This window comes from Egretta garzetta, unplaced genomic scaffold, assembly GCF_000687185.1.
Source record: "Egretta garzetta isolate BGI_Z169 unplaced genomic scaffold, ASM68718v1 scaffold158, whole genome shotgun sequence".
NCBI classification, from domain to species: Eukaryota; Metazoa; Chordata; class Aves; order Pelecaniformes; family Ardeidae; genus Egretta; species Egretta garzetta.
In genome coordinates this window covers 2245022-2255705 of record NW_009260430.1, presented here as the reverse complement: position 1 = coordinate 2255705, position 10684 = coordinate 2245022, and the positions used below count along the sequence as shown (strand labels likewise).

Sequence of the window (10684 nt, the reverse complement as noted above, 5' to 3'; positions counted from 1 at the left end):
TGATGAATTGCTGCTCTTTGTTTCTTCCCCCCTTCTGACAGTGCCCAGTATCCCAGCCTTCCTACAAACAATGCTCTCTGTTGTAGTCAGGCAATTATTTTCTGGCCCATTTTATTTTTGCAGCTATGGTATGGATCCACTCCAACAGATAGGCACTTTAGCACAGGCGGTTTCTACTTGCACACTGCTTTACTGTTCAGGTTTGCCCGTGCCTAAATACCTGGTCATTGGGTGCAAAACTTTTTTCCAAATGACCAAAGTCATGGCGTGTGTTTTCCTCGCTTTGTTTTTGCAGGCACACAATGGGGATCTTACAGTTAGACCCACATGCAAGCCTGGCTTTTCAGAAGACGACTACACAGCATTCGTCTCCCAAACCATCATGGAAGGGCAGAAGTTACTCAAAGGTAAGTGGAATAAAAAGCTCAATAGGTGCTGCAGTAACTGTATTTTCGGGAGGTGAAAGGAGGCTTAAAGATGCTGGTTTTGATGGTGAAATTGTCTGCAGAATTATGTTTGTAGGAGGATGAAGCACTAAGTGGTTTACCTGAGCACAGTTTTGAATATAGATGAATCATTCCAAGTCCGCGTGCTGCCTGCTTCAGGTGGATTGTTTGCCTGTAGTATGCGGGGTCATCACTTCGCTTTTAAGTCTCCCACTCCCACCCCATCTGAAGGAACTCTACATTTGATATTTTGGAAAGTATTTTTATGTATGAAATTCTAAGATCCTTAAATTATCTCTGCTTTGAAATGCATGATAAAGCAGACGTTGTTGTTGGAAATGTGGTAAACAAGCCTACAGACATTCTGTTCACAAATGTGGCATTCATTTTCATTACTGCCCCACTGACAACATGAAAACACAGGCAAAAAGAAACTACCAATTAGCTTTATAGTAATTGCAGGATTATAACCACTTTTGTGACTGTAAATTCTGAGATGTCTTCGTAATCCAAGTAACAATAGATTATCCTGTGTATTGATCTGTCTCCCTTTCAAGTTAAAAATAATTAAACTTTATATTTGCATGATGTAGAAAATCATTGTTTTACTCCAAGAGAATTTTTGAAGATCAAAATCTACCCCCGCTCCCAGCACCCTCCTCGACTCAAATTGCTAACGATTAGTGGATGTTAGAGCAATTCCTCAAAGGTGGAATATTGTGGCAGTTGGGGAGCACATCAGGACTCGATGCTCTGTTCAGGGGTTTCTAAACCCTTTGCTACCTTCTCCTGAGTCCATTTACTCACATGCGTATGGCTCTGCCAGAAAGCTGGGATTTCTGTCTTCCTCCAGAGCAAACACCTGCTCCGTTACTTTGATTTTTCTCGAAAGAGAGGGAGAGTTGTCAGTGTTCTTCCTGGCTTCAGCAGAATCCAGGACTGGACGTTTTTTCTCTACGTGAGTTGGCAATTGGTTTTGTTTCTGAGCCCAGTTGTCTTAGTTCTGCTGTTCAGGAATTCTCTTGACTGGCCTGGCATCAATTAGTAAGCATTGGGGAGTTTATTTTTAGTTCGAAAGATAACCAAATAGGGAATTGACATAGACAAGCCCAAGAATACAGCAACAAGTGAAGAGCCCAAGTACCAACTGTTTACACAGTTAGTAGCAATTTCCCCCAAACTTACATACTGATGGCTTTACAGGTCAGTCTGTAAGCTGAGTAGATTTCATGCTTTTTAGCTTTGGAAATAACTAGATAAGCAATGTTATCCAATTACTAGAAAATTGTATCATTGATATACTTGCTCGGAGGAGTATTTTTTTTTTTTTTTTTGCAGTTTAGCGCTTGGTAAACTGTGCTGGGTGTTTCTGTAGGTGGACAATAGGGATGGAGCAGAAGGTCTGTTCAGAGGAGTTCGCTGGCAATGACTTTGAAGACAGCATAGTGGCTGTCATTTCACTTGCAACTGGTAGTTTTAAAATACGAAATTATATTTAGATAGGCTGTCAAGTTGATTTGAATGAAAATATATTTCTATTTAATTTTATCCTTCAGGGGGCCGATTGTAGTTCTGCATTAGTCATGGCAAACCTGCCACTGATTTAAGGCTGAACTGGCCCCAAGATATTATGCATGCGTGTACCACTTGTAAGATCCATGTCCTGATAACGTTGTCATGAGTTACGTGATTTGTAAGCATATTGTCAACTGAGGGAGAAAGAAAAAAGTGCAAATGCTGTGTTTGCTAATAAGTAAACGATCATCTTTACACCTTTTAATCTACAGCCAAATACACGCTGCTGTTTATCGTAGGGAACAAATATATCTAATTAATTTGTACAATAATAGGGAGAAAATCTGCTGCATAAAATTCGTCTTCATGCTTGTGTTGTTCTTTATATATACTCTAGCATGTAAAATTGGTAGTTTTCCAGCTTAGGTTTAATTTTACTTCCTAACACTTGATATGTCTGAAGCATAAAATGTTTATCTCTCTCTTCCATCTGGGTGAAGTATTGTACAATAGTTCAGACCAAAAATGGGTTCAGATTGCTTACATTATCGTGTTTGATAGATTGACATATGTACTGTTTCACACCATCTTACCACGCAAAGCTTTGCTGCCAGCTACCACCATCTTATTCATCAGCATTCCGTAATTCATCTTCAGGCCAAATGGGACTGCTTGCCTGAAAAACGTAGGTAGGAATTCACCTTGTAGTGCTTTCGTGGAATTGGGAGGGGGGAGCATGTGTGTAGTTCAAATGGCTCTCGGGGGACTCCAGGGAGCAAACGTGAAGTCTTCATGCTGCCTAACCCTCACCTTGTCCTTAGGAGGGAGATGTGGGGAGTCCTGGGATGGTTTATAAAGACCTTATACATTGGAGATCCGGTAGCATGTAGACCTCGGCATGGCAGTGAACTTCAGCCAGCGTTGGGAAGTTTGGATGTTACGTGGTTCGGGGCTAAGCTCTGTGGCCATAAACCCCGCCTTTTCCTTTTAAGCTTTATGATATCCAGCTCTCAAATGTATGCAGTGTTATGAATGTATCAAAATGAAAGTGCTTATAGTATTCTGGGTTTGAATCAAGTTAAACAGATAATGACTGCTTGTAATTGACTTATTCCAATGGAAATAGCTTAGCCTTAATTTGACAACAAGAGCTTTTCCAGAGTCATTGTTTTATTACAAGTATGCCATAAGCTATTAACTACTACTTTGTGGTTCATCTTGTTTGCCTGAGTCAGCTCTCGAACATCCTCAAAACATACAGATTCTAGCAGGAGCTATTTGTTACACAGTAATTAACTTGTTTATGATAAATGGATGGGAGAAATGTCACGGCATTTTGTTTTATGTATAAATGAAAAGCATTTGCATTCTAAAAAATTCATGTTAATTAGACTTAAAATAGTTTTCCCCAGTAGTGCCACAAATACCACGTATTACACGTCACTGCCAGCCCTGTAGCCTGATGACGGGGCATGAGCTGAGTTGATTTGTGGAGCCGGTACCTTCCTTGGAGATGCTGTGCCTGCATCTCCTAATAAAAGTTAGTGGGGTGTAATCTCTTGTATTTTTTGTTCTTTGTTTTTGTTTGCAGGGTAATAAACTTAGTCTTGATCACTGATGCATGATAATGCTTAAAATAGGATCGTTAACTATTTTCTCCTTTAGCCTAAGGAAAAATCTCAAAGCCGCAGTATGGCAGAGGACAATTACGGCACGGGTATCTTTTTCTCTTTGTTAATTATTAATGTTAACTTAAAATGGCGAGAACATTGGTCCTGAGGGGTGGGGAGCACTGACATGCGGTACTGCGCTGAAGGCAGTTCAGGACTGACTCCGGGGATCTGATCCCTGAGTGTTAACTGGGGTATATGGGAATGATGATGGGTAGCGGCCTCTCGGGGAAGGAGAGCAATAAGGAGTAGGATGCTAAAAGTGATGTGCAGTATGATCCAAGGCGGGTGCTACTCCTGATATTGGGTTTATTTTTGGGTTTTCCATTTTTGTAAGATTTTTTAGAAGGTTGTAATTAAAACAAAAAAAATTTTTTTTTTTCTAAATTAGAAATTCAAGTTTTACTGGCATGCTGTGAGACCGTGGCAACTGGTAGTGGGTGGAATGACATCACGGTGTTAAATGTATTATTTTTCCAGCCTCGTACCATCACAGTTATAGTTTTTTTTCCCTACAATCAGTTGAGACGTACAGCCCCTTTTTTGTTTTTCTATGCATCTCTTCAGCTGGAGTGATTCATGTTTCTGTTGCCCATCCCGAGTAGTGCCTGTACCGATGTAGCAGGATAGCTTTGCTTGTGTAGGCAGTTACGTTTGGGTAGAAGCGTGTGGAAGCACAGTTTATTTTCATACGGGAAGATGAATAAACTGTGCCAGCATGTTCTGCTTTAAGCAAGTGTATGAAACCAAAGGTAGCCAAGCTTCATGCAAATGTATAAAAATGTAATTGCTTCCACGCTAGGGTTTCTACTAGTGTTATTTTTGGTTAAAAACAAGTAGATAAAATACAGAAAAACCTTACTGAAATACCTGTTGTTTTCATAAGAATTCAGCAGGGAGGCCATCTCTCAAGTTTTTTTAGAGATAGGATGTTCTTCATGCTCGCAGCTTTTTGTTCTCCCCTCTGAGACCTCCATCCTATTCAGCCCTCATCGCCTACAATAGCAAAACTTAGGAAGGCTGCAAATGCTGTTTAAAAAGTATAGAACAGGCAGACCAAAAAAACCCCAGCACTCCAAATCTTCATGGGACAGTGTAGAAGCAAACATTAAATTAAAAAAAAAAATAAAAATGAGCAAACCTTTGGAAACTATGTTTGAGTCTGGTTACTGGCACTTCATGTAGTAGTAACTGTAGGGATGTATATGGTACCTCCTTTTGGAGGTAAATATACTGTATTCTGGTGGTTAACGTGACATGTACTAAGAGCTCTACTTGGAAACAATCCTACAGCCCCAAAACACTACTGCGTATGTGAAATTTGGCCCCTGCAAAAGCACGGGACGAATCTTTTGGGAGGAATACTATAGCTTTGCTAAGGGCCCGGAGGGAAGGAGCGTGCCCCTGGGGTAGCAAACAGTAACCTAGCAAGCGAGCGCGTATCTGCAATGTTGTGTGGCCCCAGGGGGTGAATTGGCTCGCGGGGACGTTGTGCCTGTCTGTACGTCTGGCTTCCCACTTCTCCTGGGTCTAGAGTCTGAAAAATACATCGGTACCCGGCCGCTGTTAGTTTTGGTAGGAGCTTGGTTCCTAAAGGCTTCTGCTGGCCAAGGTCTTGCCTCTGAGGTGTGCTGGGGGGTGCCCCATCCCAAAGGTGTCCTGCCCATGGGGCGTGCAGGGTGCCACGGTGCTGCCTGTGCACCCAGTTGTGCTTCATCTTCCGAGTGCCCTCGGGTGTGTCGTATGGATGTGTTTCAGAAGCAAAGACCATGAGGAACGTTGGCATTTGGTTTGGTGGGGTTTTTGAGCACCTCTTGAGGGTTGCTTGGTCCTCGTAGCCGTACAGAAGCTCTACTGCGGCCTGCTGAAATACCCAGTGCCTTCTCTGAGCTGCTCCAGATTTAAAACACAGAGAGACTTTTCCATTCATGCTTTCATTATTTTCTGGTCTGTGATTCTGCATGAAAAGCAGTTACCAAAGTTATCGTACACGTAATTAGCTTCACAGTTCCCTAATAAAATCTGAAAGTAGGCAAAAGTCCACCGGGAACCCAAAACTCTCTCCCTAACCTTTCTTCATTCCTTGCTTGGAGGAAAAAGAGGCAGTCAGACATCAGCTTTCTAAGTTAAGCTTGTAGATGCTCCAGTGAAGCTGCCTCTCAGAAAACACTTCTTGCATTCCACGGGACAACTTCTTTTAAAAGCAGCTTCTCTTGATGGGCATGTTGCAAATCAAAACCATCATTTCAATCGTGAGTTCCAGGCGAGACCCCAGAAAGAGCTGCTGCGGACTGGGGAACTGCTAATGCATATTTATTTTTAATGTTATTCTTCAGATCTAACTTCTGACACAAAAATGATGTTTAAGATGACATTTTTATCTAAATAAAATTGCAGTTAATGAGACCGGAGTAGTCAATAACACTCTGTAGAGTTAATCCCCTTACGCTGTTTAATAACTGTATATATTGCTTTCTAGATCAGAGCTTTGAACCAAATTCCTCAAACCCAAGTAAAATTACTTTTTTCTGCATTCTGGGGAGCTGACTGATTTTTATCTGAATAAATCTGCTTCTCCAACAACAGACTCAAAGCTCTCTCTTTTTCAGGAATTTGTCTGTTTCAAAGAATTGCACTGCTTCAAATTAGGCACTCTGAACAAATAGATAATAAGGAAGAAAATGAAACAACAATTTCTGTTGAATAATTTATTCATTTCTTTATTTATGCTTAGGCTTTTAGGAAATAAGCCATGTCTGGAACAGTATCAATTTGTTGTTATTGTGAAATACCTGTTGTTTTGAACTCCAAACCGGTAATGTTAGGTCTTTTGAGGTTAGAAAGTGTTAATTTTGAAGTCACTTCTTTGTTCAGAAACTGGCTCTTGCTGACAGAGCTGGTGAGCTCTCATCTCACAGAGCAGATGCTGAAAGCATTCTGGAAATTCTGGGGTTTTTTTGCATGTGGTAAATGAAACTTATTTATTCTAGCAGTGAAATATTTTCTTGCTTAATTCTCATTGACCTAATGCCAGTTCTCATCACCTAATTTCATTGATATTTATGTGCAAGTCTCCTTCTGCCTTAATTTCTACCCTGGAAATGAATGTAATGTTTTTCTGGAGGTAGCTTATTTTATTGCAGACTAAAGCTGGTGAAGTACTTAGACAGTCGCATGGGCCATGTGCGTAGCTCATAGAATATTTCAGTAATATGGATAATACTTAAAAGTCTTATTTGAAGGGCAAGAAGAGATTAAAACTACAGAGGATAGGATTTCATTGGGAATCTGCTTCTTAATATATATTCATATCGTGGAATGAATTTGAGTAACATAGGGATAGAAGGGAGTTCCTGTTTGATTTGAGGGTACCGGTATATTCAGAATTGGTGCCATTCCTGTATAAAACATACTTTTTTATTTTTAGGCATAGGAAATGGTAAGAATGAGGACCAGAAATTGGTGTTTGAAAAAGAAAGACCAATATTTGCCGCGGGGAGCTCCAGTTTTGGATGGTTTGACAAGGGTTTTGAGATGAACCTGTGCCAGTGACTGGTGACCGATTTCTCCAGGACCCTGATCTTGAGCGCTGCAGTAGGAATTCATGCTGGTTTGATGGACTTAATCTGTATTCATTTCTGTGTATGTCAACCTTTTTTCCACTAGGCAAAGGTTCTGAAGAGCGTGTGGCTTCTCATTCAATGTTCCTTTTGGTGCTTAAATGACCCCCCAGTGTTGCTTTTTCAGGTAAAGCTCAGAAGTGTCCTTGGCCAGCCTTGCCATCAGAGGGTTTTCTTACTGCTCAGTCTACTGTCATATATTGGGTTTGATGTTTAAATATTTATTTATTAGTATTTCTGAAAGGAAAGGCTGAGAGAGCTGGGATTGTTTAGCCTGGAGAAGTTTCAGGGGGAGTCTTTATCATTGTGTATAACTACCTCATGGAGGGTGTAGAGCCAATGGAGCCAGGCTCTTCTCAGTGGTGCACAGAGAAAAGGCAAAAGGAAGCGGGCACAAACTGAAATGCAGGACATTCCACTAAAATGTGGAAAGAAACTTCCAGTGTGAGGGTTGTCAGACAGTGGAAGAGGTTGCTTAGAGATGTTGTGGAGTCTCCATCCTTGGAGATATCCAGAACCCAACTGGACGCAGTCTCCGTGCCTGCTGTGGCTGCCCCTGGGCTGAGCAGGGGCTTGGACGAGACGCCCTGCAGAGATGCCTTCAGCCTCTGCTGCGCTGTGATCCTGTGGAACCCCTGGGGGCTGAACATGTGAAAAGGCAGAGCGATGAACTGGGCTTTGCTGCAAATACAGATCAAATAGCTTTAAGTAAAAACTTTGCAACAGCCTGCAAAAAATGATCCTTACAGGGAAATAGTGCTTCTGTAAGTTCTTGGAAGAATAACCTCTAAAGAGAGAATAGTTGAAACGCCAGTGTCATGGTTTAACCCCAGCTGGCAACTCGGCCCCTCCCAGCCACTCATAACCTCCCCCCCCAGCCCTCCCCCAGTGGGAAGGGGGAGAGAATTGGAAGAGTAAAAGTGAGAAAACTCATAGGTTGAGATAAAGACAGTTAAAGCAAAAGCCACACAAGCAAAGCGAAGTAAGGAATTTATTCCCTGCTTCCCACGGGCAGGCGGGTGCTCAGCCATCCCCAGGACAGGAGGGCTCCATCCCGCCTAACGGTGACTTGGGAAGACAGACACCATCGCTCCCAACGTCCCCCCCTTCCTCCTTCTGTCCCCTCCCAGCTCCTTGTGCCCCCCCAGCCGCTCGCTGGTGGGGTGGGGTGAGGAGCAGCAAAGGCCTTGGCTCTGTGTAAGCCCTGCTCAGCAGGACCCAACCCATCCCTGGGTTATCAACGCTGCTTCCAGCACAGATCCAAAACACAGCTCCATACCAGGTACTATGGAAAAAATTTAACTCTACCCCAGCCCAACCAGGGACCAGCGTTCTACTGTTGCTTCCGTTAATGTCCAGACTTAACTTAGGCATAGTTTGTCTCTTGGCATAAGGAAATGTTACACTTTAATTCAAACAGCTCTTGGTTTCCTCTTTATTTTTAGTAGAATAAAAGGAGAACATATGGAGTTTCTGTTTTCCCAAAATACTTGTCATTAGTACTGGCTGCTTCGCTTCTTTCAGTAGAATCTTTCCCAAGTGAGTTTTCTGCAGTATAAAAAAAAATAGTTGGGTTGAACAAGATTTCTTTTTGCCACAGGCTTTATGATTTTTCTTGCTTATATTCATTGTCCCTATTTTATTTATTAATTTTGAATTGCAGTTGCACAGAGGGAGAGAGAAGTGGCAAATGTTCTGGCATATGGGCTGCACTGCCATTGGAAATAGCGACTTTCAGCTGCTCTTGCTGCCCCGTGCCTCGTGACCCCAGGCTCTAGCATCTCCCTCTGCCAGCCTGTTTAGATTCCTGCTTTCTGTTCCCTTCCAATACAAAATTTTAATTATTTTTTGCTGTGCCCTCGCTACTTCCCTGCCACTGTTCCTCACCATTTGCCAGCGTTTTGTAATAGAGAGCCAGTGGCAGTAATTCAGTGCGCTGCTAGTTATGCTGTGCAATATCTGCCGCTCGGAGGGGTCACATAAGCTCCAGCCTATTAACATTAGCATGGTAATAGCAGCCACTATGTGGAACGCACAGTGGGAATGTTGGAAGCTCCTCTAAGGACCCTGAAGATATGTATGGGCCACCCATGAAGGAGGAAAGGCAAAAAAAAATAAAAAATATGCCCTTTCTGCTTTGAAATGAGCCAATCTGCGTGTTTCATTGATACCCGGAAGCACTGCAATCATTAAGGCTATTACTATGCCTATTATAAATCACAATTTTGTAGCAGTTCATAGATTAGTCACAAAAATTACTTTTAGTCTAAAATTTTGTTATACTGAGTTTGTCTAGTGGCAATTCCAATCCTTATTAAACAAAATTGTCTTTAAAATAATGATGAATATAGCAATTATCCAAAGATAAATAGTCAAGATTACAAAAATTGCTCCATGCAAAGCTATGTATCAGCCCGCTCTGTCGGTTGGGGTCTGGAGAATTGTACAAGGCAGGTCAGCGAAACAAAGGTTTGCTGCTTCACCGTGTAGCAGGAAAAGCATATTGGGATTCCTGGTGTATGAAGTAAAAACATCAAGGAACAAGCTTGTGAAGATGTTGGAAAATAAAGAAAGGGTTGCACTTGAAAAAGCGCACATCAGGACTAGTTTACGGCATAAAATTTAATAACTTGTTTGTTCCTGCTACAGTCAGTGGTGGTTAATAGGTAACTCTCTAAATCAACCCTGAGTGTTTGATACCTGGCCCATAGTTGCTTCTGGCCATACAGTTTTTTTCGAGAAGTCTCAGTGATTTCACGGAGAGCTTTTGTGATATTACCTGGACCTGCTCGTTGCAATCTGTTCGTGGGCTCACAGAAAAATAGGGCTGGAGAAACTCAGGAGGACGTCTAATGTGCTCCTTCCTCAAGGCATGGCAGCTCCCGTGTAATAGCTTTGTCCCTGGTGTGGTCTTGAAGATCCAGTCGTAGGGACCACAGCCAATATGTTATATTGCTTCCCTTTCTTTCCTTCGCGTTTAAGCTGGAGCTCTCTTGATGCAATTTAAACCTGTTGCTATTTGTCATAGACACAGGGAACAGTTGTTGCTTTTTTTTTTTTTTTCCTCTTCCCCAACAAGCTTGAAAATTTTTTATTTTTTTTTTCAGTTTCTGTGGGCTGAACCACTCATTTGTTCCCTTTCATGAGTCGTGCCTGGGCTCCCTTCTCCGAGCCCTCTCTTTGCTTGCTGCCCCAAGTTGTTCTGACGATGCCAGCCGAGTCTCGCAGTGCTGGGGACGAGGAGGATTACTTTGCCTGTTTTGCAGGTAATCCTCCCGTTGATTTATCTAATGCGATTGCTTTTTTTTCCTTAACAGTATGACACTGTTGACTCATGTTCAGCTTGTGATCCAGTATAACCTCCCACATCGTTTTTTGAAGAACTGCTACCTACCCAGTCATTTTCTATGTGTGTAGTTGATTAATCCTGCTG

The 10684-nt window shown here is 42.1% G+C and overlaps 1 protein-coding gene across 1 annotated transcript in view; it reads left to right on the top strand.

The window, feature by feature from the left end:
* Positions 1 to 262: 262 nt before the first annotated feature.
* The window catches only part of CDH4 (cadherin 4), a 479348-nt gene continuing 468926 nt past the window's right edge, over positions 263 to 10684 (top strand). The window contains exon 1 of the mRNA XM_009643736.2: positions 263 to 407. Coding sequence (XP_009642031.1) covers positions 263 to 407 — 145 coding nt within the window. The remainder of the gene's footprint in view (positions 408 to 10684) is intronic.